Below are 13,311 nucleotides of genomic sequence, written 5' to 3'. Positions count from 1 at the left end.
CTCATCTCTGCAGATACCCGGCAATGTTAGACAATCGAGAATCGTAGGTTGTCACATTTCTTCTTCTTTTCACCTGATGGATGTGATAGTATCTTTGAAAAATCACATAGCTTAAATCATTATTAGGTGCTACTCAGCTGATCATTAACCTTGACTCATGTATTCCTCTTAAGTCCCGCCAAATTCCATGGTATTTCCATCACATTATTTTCCAGTCATTCGTCCAGTCATACAAAGTATTCCCGTAAGGTATTCAGATAGGTTGTCGGTCTTTGGATGTAGTTTGTCTACTCAACATGGTCCGAAATAGCAAACTTGCTGAGGGATCGTAGCTTGCCACCGTAAAAGTATAGCAGCCAAATACCAATGATACCGATAACACTTAGACCACCGAGAAGACTGGTACCCTTAGCAACACCGAGATTGTCAAACAAAGGCTGGGCAAAGAGAACACTGCCGCAAGCTAGAGCACTTCGGAAGAAGTCATTCGCTGCGAAGAGACTGGCAGCATACATTGGGTAGCTGAGAGGAATGTACACAAAGATACACTGCATGACAATAAAGACTGTAGCTCCGTAGATGGTGATGCCAATGGTGGGCACGATCCAGTGAATAGAGGATCGAGCTGTCCAGGCAAAAAGGAACAAGCCAATGGTAGGACCAAGGGCGGCTGGTAGAGCCGGAACAAGACGACTTTCTTGAATGGGCCAGCCACGCTTAGCGATGCGAGGGTCCATGTAAAAGTAGAGGTAGGAGAGGTAGAGGCCTACGCCAATCATACAAGAGACGAGAACGCAGAGGAAGACGAGACCGATTTGACCAAGGTTCATGTTGTAGTAGACTGGGTAGACACGAGGGAAAACCTCGAAGACTGAGAAGAGTTAGTTATCGAGATGCCAATGATGTGGTGGAGCGAACTTACATGAATAGTAGATACCGTAGATAATGGCAGTGTAGACCTGAACGAACAGCACGGCAGGATCCTTGATGGTGATCTCCATAGGCTTGATGAGTGCATCGACAGCAATGGCAGAGACCTTCATATGGCGCTGGTCAATCTCACTCTGTGACATGAAGCGTTGGTTGCCAGTGAGCTTTCGAAGACGCTCTGCTCGACGGAGGAGAATGTTGGCACCGCTGGTCTCAGGGAGGAGAAGGAACATAAGGATGAAGATAGGGGCCGAGGCCCAGATACTCTCATAGAGAGACCATCGCCAGTTCTTTGCGGGGACGGCGAAACCGCTGATCAGAGGACCAAGAGCAGCTGTATATGTTAGTTGAAAGCAAGAGACAATGAGAGTAAAGGAGACTTACGACCACAGTAAGCAGCCGAGACCCAGGCCATCATGGCATAGGGGAGAGCCATGAGACTGTAAATGTCTCCCAGTGAAGCACCACCAGAAGCCAAACAAGGCGAGCCGAAGAAGCCCTGAAGGAATCGAAGAACCATGAGACCGGGGTAGTTGTCTACTAGTGCTGTTGGGATAGAGATGATAACAAAGAGAAACATCGTAACAATGTAAACGGGGTTTCGTCCAATGCGAGGAATCTCGCTCAGGGGTGAGAAAATCAGAGGGCCGATACCATAGCCCAGGACATATAGAGCAAGACCAAGCGAAGCTTTGAGTTGACTAACTCCAAAAGCGTGCATTACACCTTCAGTTGAGGAAGTGTAGATCGCAGAGGATGTATAGACGACGAAGGTGTATAGGCAGATGATGAGGGAGACACCTAGGCGACGGTTGCTGGTCCAGTTATGAGGATTCTCGTTGTCGTCGCTGAAGTACCAATCGACGAGGATAGAACCATCCTTTGTCCGCTTGGGAACAACAGGGATAGACTTGACCTTCTCGACATCGTGCTCTTCGTCGGCCTCGAGTCTGTCGACAGTGTAGGCTTGTGTTTCTTGGGGAGATCGTGAGCGATGGAGTCTCATGGGCTGAGGATCAGCACGCTCGATGTCGTCGTTCTCATTGTTCTTCTCGCTCTTGTCGTTCTTCTCATTGTCACCCTTGAGCTTGGGATCTTCCTCTGCTGCAACAGTGGATGAGGCTGAGGATGCGAGAGCTGTACCAGTGAGGACTGTGTTGTCGTTGGGAGAAGACTCTTCAATGATGGCGTCGGGATTGTTGATCACTGCAACCCAAGACTCTGGGAGCTTGAAGTCAGGCTTTTCTTCCGGGTACTGGAGATATTTGTTGCGGGTGACGAAGCGGATGAGTTGCCCCAAGGGAGCATCTCTGATAAGGTCTGACATATTGATGTATTATCTTCTTATCGAGATAACTGTTTCAAATGGGGATAAGAAGAGGTTATTAGGTGGGAAGGGTTCTCTTTAAGCTTATTATGCTAACTGAGATCTGGAGTTCAAATCTCATGAGGTATGCACTCGTCTTATACTCATATTCTCTCCCACTCGCCTGCTCCTCTGCAAGCTCTTACACCACGGAGCTTAGCAATCCGGAGTTAGTCACCCATCATGCTGTAATGCAATCTTAGCCCTTCCACATGTCTTTGATATGGACCATACGAGCAAGCATAACTCTGTAAGCCACTTTCGGACTAACATGCCTGACGTTATTACCAATCCCTGCTCGGTGCTCGGCCTACTTTATTATCCTAGAGGTGATCAACAAGCTGCAGGTTTTGGAATAATCTGGACCTAAGCGGAGTTTAGGGCTGACATTTAGGATTGGAGGGTGATTAGTGTTTATCACCGCCGGGGTGAGGTTTTGCTTATCTGCGTGAGCACTTACACTGTAATACTGTATGAATTTTTACTTTAGCCTGTGGATCTATTGCGAATCGAGTCGGGCTTCTTACGTTTTGGACTAGTCAGGCGAATCTACACGGTAGTTGAATTTGTCTACAGTAAGATTGATGGCCATCTGGAGACTGAATTCATATGTCGTCATTGAGATCCGGATGCTCGGCTGCCTTTCTCTTAGACTGTTGTTGATCTGTGAGCACTAACACGACGATATGTACATCTTGGCTGCTTACTTTGTCTTTCATCTCTGGATCTCAGCCTATATCTATCTCTTTGGCTCTTCCCCTTACGCATGTCTCTCACCTCAGCGGTAAGCTCCAAGAGCCCGCCAGCTCATAACATGCATGCTCAGCAAGTAAAAAAAACCAAAACATATCTTGAACCCCAAAGATCAGCACTAATGACCTAAATGGGTGAGACCCTCCGCCATCTGCCGTCAAAAGCTTAGCAATCGTCCCGGGGACGTGGTGCCAAGATCACCCAATCAGAAGCCTCAAGGCCCCTGGATTAATCACCCTCGGTGTGACGTCTCCCCGGTCGAGGAGCCTCAATTTTCCTTGCATGCCGAGACTCTGCGGAATATTAATCACGACGGACCAACTCTGAATTAAATATCGTTGCTTTCAAACCGGAGGTTGAATATGTGTGTACCATTTCATGTGACTCATGGAACTCGTCCTTTTTTCGGCCGAACCGTGAAATCTCTTCTTATATACCCCAACAATATCTTGAGTCCTCCACACCATGACAGCCAACACCTTTCCCGGGGTTGGTAGGGCCTTATATCTCACTGACTGAGACCCAAACGCCCCAGCTACTCCAACGATCAGCGCCCGCTCCCCAGCCTGATAAGAATCATACTCAAGCTAAAATACAAATACAAATACATCGGATAGCCCGGGACCCTGCTTACTGTAATGACACTTCAAGGCCAGACATGAAAGCTCAGAGGTCGCATTATTATGTTCGTCACGTCATTGACGCTCATGCACAACAGCTGGCCGGCTTGACGATAAGCTCAAAAACACACAGTAGCTAGTTGATAGGCTCAACGTCGCCCGATGCTGACCCTGAAGTGCAACCAGAGACCGGATACGATAATGTAACGTAATAGTCTCTTTCCGGTGCATTCTTGGCCCTAGAGTCTCATCTTTGAGCTGATGTCTATTGACTTATGCAGCATAGCATCTTATCAACTGCTTGCTCTCTTCTGAATGCGCCGTCGTTGAAGCTCCTTTCGTACCATCGTAGCTGGTGCGTCTTGGCCTTGGTCTAATAGGTCGACAATCTTCCACACTCCAGGGTGCTCTGCATCGAGGGCCAGCTTGATGAATGGCTCGACCCAACTTGCAGACCTCCAGGCAGGGTAATCAGGCGCTGCATTCTTGGCATAGTCAATGAACTTGAACGCCAGGTCAAAATCGCCCATCTGTGCGCAGGCTGGGATTATCACGTCAAAGGCAGGGCCCGCTTCGACTTGGTCCATCCAAGTCTCGGGGACTGTGGCATCGTCATTGCCTTGATCGTTCTTAGTCTTCTCATTCCCTATTGACATCGAGGTGGTGTCAATCTTGGCAAGCTCGGAATTGTAAGCCACTGCGAGGTCATACTGCGTCGTTGTTTGGCTGGCATGACGAAGAAGAAGCCCAATGTCTGACAGTCGGGGACTTTTCCCGGTGAGGAGGTGCATGTCATTGAAAAGGTGCATAGCAGCTTCTGAAGCTCGGGTTCGAGCCAGAGCCTCGATCGTAACCATAAGGACTTCCTGGGGAACAGGCCCCTCTTTGCGCATGCTTTGAATAGCAGCCTCAGCTTCGCTAATAAGATTGCGGTTCTTGAGTAAAGCCCGTAGAACGGGCATTGTGGTTTCTCGGAGAAGGATGCGCCCTTTGTCCTGTTGCAGATTCAAAAGTGTAAGCGCACCCGCCACATCCCCCGAATTAGCGAACGCTTCTACCATAGCATCATTATGCCGCTGGCGAGGCTTGCCACGAACCGCCAGCTTCTGAAGAGCTTGGCGGGCGAGTTCAATGTCACCGTGCCTGGCCCCGGTGGCCAGAACGTTCTCAATAATACCACCGGAAGGGCTGTGAACTGGGATATTGACAACATCTCGCCATACGAAAGTTGTTCCTTCGTGGTGGAAACCCTGGCTGAACATGTCCAAGGCCATCAGCTGGATACTTCTGAAAGCACTGTCGGAACCGTGGGCAAACTTTCGCTTCTTGAGGACGTGAAGCATTTCGTCGAAAAACCCTTCTCTGCCAAACTCCAGAATAAAGATATCATAAACCCAAAGATCCACATGTCCTGGCTCTTCTAAAAGCTGGTCGAACTTACTCAAAGCCAATTCAAACTGGCCTTCTCGTAACATCGCCACGGCAATACTTTGTTTGGCAGGCATCGTGAATTCGAACCAGTGCTGCTCCATTATCTGCACAACTTCTTGCCGCAGGATATAGTCTGGGTGTACACTAAGAGCTTCGAGAGCAAGGTAGCAAATATCCGCAGTAAGCGGGACATTTTGAAAAGTCATATCGTCCAATAATTTGCGAACTCCTTTGCTAGACCCCTGTGGGTCGGCCATAGCAGTCATCAGGCTCTCATAGATCAAAGCATCAGGGGGATAGTTGCGGTGTCTGAGAAGAAATCTAACGATATTCAGGATTCTTAAATATCTGTTGGTAGGGAGACTAGAATTGCCTTTCTGTTGTGGCATCCGTAACCGCCTGAGGGCGTCAACCATCACTGGAATTGATACGGTATTCAAGTCTGGCAACACCTTAGCCAGGGCTGGGTTTGGGCCTTCTGGCTTGGCTTGTTGATCAACATGTTGCCCCATCTCTATACTCTTTTGCTGAGCTTGCCCGGGCTCACATTCGCGGGAAAATGTATTCAATGATCCCTTCTTCTCTCCAGAGTCCGAAGACATGGCCTGGTCAAGTTCATCCTGAAACGAATTCAACAAGTGATCATTGTCGAGAAAACCTGTGATTTTTTGGTCCTTGGCTATGTCGGTCCCATATTGGCGATTTTGAAATGTTTTTAGATATAGAGGCCATCGTCCTGGCCCTGCTGATCTCAGGAGTCTTAGTGAATGAGGCCTATAAGATGCTTGGCAAAGACAGCGTCGTAGACCATTATACACCAATCGTGGACAAGGCATTCTCGCCGTACGATTATGTTGCCAATGTCGATGCTGAGGAATGGATTCTGCCGATAATCGAATGAATTCTGTACCTTGCATACCTACAACTAAGGCGGCGGCAGCTTCAGTAAGGTATTTGTGCAACGACCACTGTCGCTAACGGGGCTATGCATTCTACGAGGCGTTAGCCGCTCACAGCCGCTCTCACCTTGGGTCTCACCGAACAGGCGCGCTCCACTGAGCTTGTCCCATTCTCAACGATCCGTTTCCAGCACCGCATCATAAACCACATTGTTACGACGCAACAAATTAGACCATGGTACGTTTTAATTACCCTTGACCCCCGATGGTCACCATTTAAAACCCTGATCATCTCAGCGCACAATGTTCGCATAGCAGCAGCTGACAGCGAATAGCTACCCCTCGGACTACTCAATGCGGCCCAGGGCCACCCCATGCTCGTTGAGCTGAAGAACGGCGAGACACTCAACGGACATCTGGTTTCGTGCGATACATGGATGAACCTCACACTCAAGGAGGTGGTACAGACAAGTCCGGTATGCGCCCGCAGTCACGAACGCGATACCTTCGAACAGGATATACTGACGGGCTGAGTACAGGAGGGCGATCGATTTGTCAGGTTACCAGAGGTCTATGTCAAGGGAAACAATGTACGTTTCAACTGTGCCATGGAGTATTTGCCTAGAAAAAGATACTAATGTGCAGCAGATCAAATACCTGAGAGTACCCGACGAGATCATCGACCAGGTCAGCGAATCACAGAAGGGCCAGCAGGGCGGCTTCCGAGGCGGAAGAGGGGGACAGTCAAGGGGAGATCACAGCGGCCGTGCTGATCGTGGACGCGGTCGTGGTGGAAGAGGCCGAGGCCGAGGTCGGGGTCAATGAGATAATTACGTGGTTAACGATGATATCTACACCTTGAACCAACGGTCCTAGATTTCACAACACCTCCCAACAAGGCATAGTGGAGTCTTCGATACCAAAGAGAAGAGGAGGACCAAGAAGGTTCTCTGGTATCACCGCATGGACATCTCAACTACCAGTTTGGTCGCGGCCCTGTTGGTGGGCTGTAGAAGCTCGGGATGAGCTCTAAACAAGCTGGGAAGAATAACCCAGTCTATGTGCCAACAATTAATGACATATGTCTTCAAGTCAGCACAAGACAGGTTCCTAATTTTAGTGTTTTGCGCTCGCTCGTTTGAGTGCAGTACGTTGACTAAGCAAGTACAATTGCAAATGATCCATCATAAATTCGAAGCCTAAAAATTCGCGTCCACTCCCATGGACTGAGTATCAACTGACCACTGAAGTCCATGGCCTCAGTTCATGGTTATAAAAACTGGCCCATGGCTATCACAACAGGGGATTGTGGGGAACTGTAAAATTGTCTATTTCATGCGTAAAATTGTTTTACCCAGCGCAGTCTGCGCCAAGTTCTATCAACACCATAGGCCCAGTATGAACTGTAGCCGGCAACATATATCATCAAAAGAGTCAGGCATTATATCGAAACATCGTTCATCAAACGCCCATTACAAAGTCCAAAGTAAACCCGTACAGCCCGTCCTTCTCATTATATTCACTTAAAAGTTGGCGACAGCCACAGCGATAGCCTGGCTATCAGAGTGTGAGATGGACAGTGTGATATCCTTCACACCGGCCTTCTTGGCGGCAGCAGCAGCCTCACCATGAAGCTATGCATGTTAGCATCTTCCGTGTTTGACTTGAATAAAGGTGACTTACAGAAACAGTGGGGGCACCGTTCTCTCCCTTGACAATCTCAATGTCCTTCATAGCGGCACCAGCGCCTTGACTAGCGACGCCAAGAGACTTGAAAACAGCCTCCTTGGCACTCCAGCGGCCGGCGAAAGAGCTCTGGGGGCTGGGAGCTTGGCGGCAGTAGGAGATCTCGTTAGCGGTAAAGTTACGCTCGACGAAAGTGTCGTTGTCGATGTTGACAGCGGCAATGTCTTCAACATCAACGCCAACCTGGCTGTTCTTGTTTGTGACCTTGAGGGCCAGAGCTTCCATGACTTGCTCAGTCTCCTTAGCCTTGGCTGATGAAACAACCTTCTCCGACTTCTTCATGAAGTCGGGTGCATACTTCAGCTCGGATGACTTCTTGTCCTCAGAGACACGAGCATCAGGGTTGAGAAGAACCTTGCTGAGCTGGTCGTCAGAGTAAGGAGAGTTGTTCTTGGCGACGAACAGCTTGTTGTTGATGAAGCCATCGTGGAAGTATCGGTAGGCCTTCTTCTGGCGAGCATCGACCTTGGCGCAGTATTCGGCGTAGGTCTTCTCATCAAGAGTAGCAAACAGGTACTTAGGGTGGACACCAATGGCCTGAGCACCCTTCTGTCCGAAACCGAAAGAGGTAACGGAGAAGGCCTTGACACCGTCGGTCTGGATGCTGCGGCTGGGGTAGACGATGAGGTCGTACTGCTCCATGACGGGATCAACGTTGTCGGCGTTGCGGTTTCCAGGAACAAGACCGGTGTCGAGGACCTGGAGACAACCGTTCATCATCCAAGCGCCAGCAGCACCCTTGGGGTGACCAGTGAGGTACTTCTGGAAGATACCCAAGACAGCGTTGCCCTTCTTGCGACCAAGATGGCGAAGCTGCTGGCAGATGACATTGGACTCGTTCTTATCATTGGCCTTCGTAGAGGTTCCGTGGAACGAGGCAACACCGATATCGTCGACGGTGAGACCCCATGTGGCGAGGGCACCGCGCAGAGGGGCGATGCTAGGATCGCTCTTCCAGAAGTTGTTGCCCATGCTGCGGAGAAGCTCCTTCTCCTGTCGGGCGGCTTCCTTCTCAATGTGAGCGAAGCGGTCCGCGGCATACTCCTTCTCGTCAAAGGAAGCGCCCTGAGACTTCATGGCATCAATCTCGTCATGAACATACTCAAGCTCCGACTCTTGCCATTGCTTGATAGTCTTCTTGCGACGCTCGATCTGGCGGCGTCGGTAGTTGATGTCCAGAAGAGGCGAAGGGAACTTGCCAGGGTTCTCGCGAGCTGTGGTGAGAACACCCTGGCCTGGAGCGGGAACGGAACGGCCAATCTTGTCAGAAGCAGTGGTGGTCAGGGCAACGATGCCGTGGATGGGGACACCCATGTCAAGAGCAAGCTTGGCAGTCATGATGACCTGGATACCGCAACCCTGAGACTCCATGAATCCGTTTCGGGTAGTAGTGGTAGGACGAGACATCTCCTTAGGAGTACGCCCATGGGCAAACTCGTCAACGGTGTTGCTGGTGGCCTTCATGTTGGCGAATTCATAAGAACCTTCCTCACCGAGATCATCGAAGCCACCGACAAAGCAGACGCGAGCCTTACCCTCCATGATGGTCTCATAACCGGTGTCAATGGACTCAACAGCGGTAGCACAAGCACCGACAGGGGTCTTGATGGGTCCAGAAGAGGACATCAACAACATGTTAACCCAGGCAGCCATGGTGTTGATGAAAGACTCTTGGAGAATGTCGTTCTGCACTGGCTGGTCGAGGAAACGAGTGCGGTGCATGTCGCGGAGAGCGGCGGCTCCGCCCATACCGGAACCAACACAGTTGCCAACTTCGGAGACGTGGACGTACTTGTAGAACTCGTAGGGGTCGGTGATACCACAAGAAAGGAGAGCCTCGGCAGTAGACACAAGAAGGAACAGTGTGACAGGGTCAACTTGGGAGACGATATCCTCAGGAACACCATATCGCTTGGGGTCCCAGCCAGTGGGGATCTGACCAGCGACGAGACGATCGAAGCGAAGTGCCTTGGGGATCCAGAGAGAGGCACCCTTCCTGAGGCGAATGATGTACTCGCCGCTATCCGGGATCTCGAAGACCTCAACCTTGTCACCGTGCTCACGCTTGAACTCCTCGGCAGTCTCTTTAGAGGCCTCGAAGGGCTCAAGATCCTCCTCAATGACGACCTCGTGAAGCAGCTGCTTCTTGTTGGGGTCGTAGCCCTCGAACAGCTCAGGCTCGATCAGACGAATACCAGAGTGCTCAAGAACATACTTCTCATACTTGGGCTTGACGTCCTTGTCGTCGATGGGCTCACCAGTCTTGGCGTCAACCCAGCCGGAGTAAGGCTTACCCTTGATAAGACCATTGTGGTTCTTGATGAGACCCATGATCCAAGCCATCTCAACGCAACCCTCCAAGGAGAATTCGCCATAGGCCTCCATCTCCCATCGAGTTCGAGAGTTACCCCAAGGACCAACTTCAGCAAAACCAGTGACCACAACGACCTTCTCCAGGTCAACCATGCCTTTAAGATTCTCGTTGAGTGGCTCAATCTCGGTCTTCCAGTCAGGTCGGTTGGGGAAGTCAAGCTTGATGTTGGCACGAGGATCAATTGTCTTCTTCTTGTAAAGAACCTCGGAGGCGGCACCATTGACAATAGTATTCTCAATGGCACTCTCTTTGGCAACAGCACGGCGAACCTCGCTAGTCTCCATGATATCCTTGCGGAGCTTGGTCATGGTCTCGTTCAGATTAGGAATGAACTGCAGACCACCGTTTAGGTCAGCAAAGACAGGCTCATTCTGGCACAGATCAACCAAAGTGGGAGACATGAGACCAAGAAGGTTGAAAGCCATCTCCTGCTGAGAGAAAGTGCGGACGCCGAACGCCTCAACGCCCTCGGCAACGATGTTGTTACCAGACATGAGACCAGTTCCTCGGGTCCAGCCAATGACCGCACCGCAAATGGTGAGGTAGTTGGCCCAGCTCTCGGAGTGCCATCTGTTGAAGAGAGTCTCGAGGCCAAGCTTGGACTCGGAGTAAAGACCGTCATTGCCGAAGGTGCCGTGGTTAGGAGAAAGGGGCAGAACAACCTGAGCAGGTCGGGTCTCGAAGCCACGCTCAGTCTTTTGGGCCTTGACGCATCCGAGGAGACGAACAAGGTTGGTAAGCATGATACGATGGGCAAGCTCAGACTTGGAGTCAATGCTGTCAATCTCGCGACCATTCTCGGGGATAGCAGCGAAAGGAACGATGAAGTCGAGATCCCAGCCAAGACCCTCCTTGGTATCGTAGATGTACTCGACGAGGGCCTCAACGTCTTGCTTGCTACCCTGATTGAAGGGAACGACGACAATCTGGGAGCCGCGAGAGCCATAGCGGGTGTACATGGCCTGGTAGTACTCGGTGACCTCGCGGGAGAAGCGGCTGGTGGTGACAATGACCTTAGCGCCACCGCTGATGAGACCCTGAAGGACCTCGGCACCGATAGAACCGGCACCAGCACCAGTCATGAGAACGTGCTTGTCCTGGAAGGTGACACCAGACTTGGCAGCATCCTCAAGACAGTTGAGGTATACGCCGGTAAGCTTCTTGCTGTAGTCCCAGCCATGGAGACCCTTCTTCTTGAGGTGAAGGAAGGGAATGGTCTCAACCTTACCCTTGCTCTGGCTGTTCTTCAGAACCTTTCGGCCCTTGTTGTCCTTAGGAAGGATCTGGCTCTCGTTCATGGCAAGCGAGCGAAGGACCTCGCCATAAAGGCTCTTGATCTCAAGCTGAGAAGTCTTGGACAGCTTGTGCTGCTGCTTGATGAGTCTGTAGATGCGAGAAAGGTCGCTCTGGACCTTGGTGCGGTTGCCGTACTCAGAGATCTTGCCTCCCTCAGCCATTTGCTGGACATAATGCTCGAGCTTGCGACAGCTGGCACGCGGGACTTCCTCGTAGTTGAGGTTGCCCCGGGCGTCGACTGTTGTCCTGGGTCCGGTAGGGAGGGAAACATCCTTGTACACAGGGGCGACATCAAGAACATCCTTGCAGTTCTCGAGAAGCTGCTGTCCGAGCTCCTGAGCAAGCTTGTAAGTCTCACCTCGCTCAGTGGGACAGTTGTCAATATGATACTGCATGAAGTCGAGGAGCTTGGGGTTGGATCGGTTCATGAGACGAATGCACTGGCTAACAATCTCACGATCAACAGCCTGGAGACGACCGAAGATGATATCGAAGTACATGCTGAGAGCGTCTTGGCGAGCCCAGTTCCATGATGAATCGTAGGTTCGGGCCTTGAGGGGGGTGAAGACAGGCTCGATACCAGAAGCATAGAAGTCACCATGCTCGGCAGTCCAGAGATCAAGCTGGGCTTGCAAAACCTTCTCGGATTTCTGGGAGTTGAGGTGAGCCTTCTCACCCTCACGGAGGTCGATCTTGAGGTATCGAGCGAGAAGCTCTAATTGTTGCTTGAAGAGGGCACGCTGGTCCTTGGTGAGGGCATCAATAGCAGCAGGATCCATCATCATGCCGCCGCTAGAGCCGCCAGCGGGGCCAGCCGCAGTAGCTGTAGACAGACTGATGCCGGCATTGGTGGCATACTTGTTGGCGACGCTGTCAAAGAAGGCCTTGGCATCACCCTCAGAGCCCAGTCGCGCAGGAGGCTCCATTGTGAGGGCGAGAAGCAGAGCACCATCTTGTCGGCCGGGTCCAAGACCCCATCGACTCTCGAGATATTTTCGGGCGGCTGTGATATTGAAACCACCAGGCATCTTGGATGAGATAAGTCGAGCAATCAAGGACAGCGATTGCTTGCCGAGGTTGCCATCAAAAGTGGCTTGCATGGATGCACCAAGCTCATCGAGAGGTGTGTCTTCGGGCTTCTCAGGGGTGGAACCGAATTCCTTTCCAAGATCACCGAGAATCTCGTTCTGAAGGGTGGATTTGCCTGTGCAGGAAATATCGTTAATAATACATCAATTGCTAAAGACTCAATCTGACTTACCACCGACAAGGTCCTTAATGGCCTTGCTGAGAGGAACCTCGAGGAGAGGCTTCTTGAGCTTTTGCGCAATGAGGGCACGAACAATGTCGACTGCCTGTACAGGCTCATCGGCAACCTGGGCGACAGGACCTGAACTGGGAGCGGGTGCAGCTGCAGCAGCGGGAGCAGCGGCAGCGGCAGCGGCCGCGGCCGTAGGAGCTGCAGGGGCATCACTAGAGGAAGCAGCCGCAGGCTCAGGTTCCTCTTCCACGGGATCAACATCATAGTAGATCTCCTTAGCATCCTTGTTATAGCAGAGGATATTTCGCTGAACGGACTTGGCGGCATCGTAGGCTTCGTACTTGGACTTCAAGGTTCGCTTAGCCATGACACCAAGAGTATCGGCAGGACCAATTTCCACGACTCGCTCAGCGGTCCTCTCACCGAGGAACACATCTTGAGTCTCAATCCATCTAACAGGAGAAGCAAATTGGTATGCGAGCAATTCAACGAGCAGCGTGTGGGCAAGCTCTTGCTCAACTTCGGGACGCATTTTTGGCGGTATTAGGTCGTGAGAGGATTTGAAAGAAGGGGTATCTCGAAAAGCGCGAACTGGCTATGGCAACCTAGAATTGGTGCAAGACGATGGTCGAATT

The 13,311-nt window shown here is 51.1% G+C and overlaps 4 protein-coding genes across 4 annotated transcripts; 1 reads left to right on the top strand and 3 right to left on the bottom strand.

Annotated features, from left to right (window-relative positions):
• Positions 1-287: 287 nt before the first annotated feature.
• FMAN_02827 (uncharacterized protein) lies at positions 288-2,257 on the bottom strand (the record flags this gene model as incomplete). The annotated part of the gene is made up of 3 exons (XM_041831568.1): positions 288-871; positions 923-1,264; positions 1,315-2,257. The coding sequence occupies 3 exons, from the start codon at positions 2,255-2,257 to the stop codon at positions 288-290; spliced, it is 1,869 nt and encodes a 622-aa protein (XP_041682118.1).
• Positions 2,258-3,962: 1,705 nt separating this feature from the next.
• Positions 3,963-5,702, bottom strand: FMAN_02826 (uncharacterized protein; the record flags this gene model as incomplete). Its single annotated transcript, XM_041831567.1, has 1 exon — positions 3,963-5,702. The coding sequence occupies one exon, from the start codon at positions 5,700-5,702 to the stop codon at positions 3,963-3,965; it is 1,740 nt and encodes a 579-aa protein (XP_041682117.1).
• A 532-nt stretch (positions 5,703-6,234) lies between these two features.
• FMAN_02825 (uncharacterized protein) lies at positions 6,235-6,824 on the top strand (the record flags this gene model as incomplete). Its single annotated transcript, XM_041831566.1, has 4 exons — positions 6,235-6,237; positions 6,335-6,475; positions 6,539-6,589; positions 6,648-6,824. 4 exons carry the CDS (start codon positions 6,235-6,237, stop codon positions 6,822-6,824), a joined length of 372 nt encoding a protein of 123 aa, XP_041682116.1.
• A 698-nt stretch (positions 6,825-7,522) lies between these two features.
• FMAN_02824 (putative fatty acid synthase, alpha subunit) lies at positions 7,523-13,208 on the bottom strand (the record flags this gene model as incomplete). Its single annotated transcript, XM_041831565.1, has 3 exons — positions 7,523-7,633; positions 7,683-12,619; positions 12,677-13,208. 3 exons carry the CDS (start codon positions 13,206-13,208, stop codon positions 7,523-7,525), a joined length of 5,580 nt encoding a protein of 1,859 aa, XP_041682115.1.
• Between the last annotated feature and the right edge of the window lie 103 nt (positions 13,209-13,311).

This window comes from Fusarium mangiferae (genome assembly GCF_900044065.1).
Source record: "Fusarium mangiferae strain MRC7560 genome assembly, contig: FMAN_scaffold006, whole genome shotgun sequence".
NCBI classification, from domain to species: domain Eukaryota; kingdom Fungi; phylum Ascomycota; class Sordariomycetes; order Hypocreales; family Nectriaceae; genus Fusarium; species Fusarium mangiferae.
This window is presented reverse-complemented; position numbering and strand designations above follow the sequence as displayed.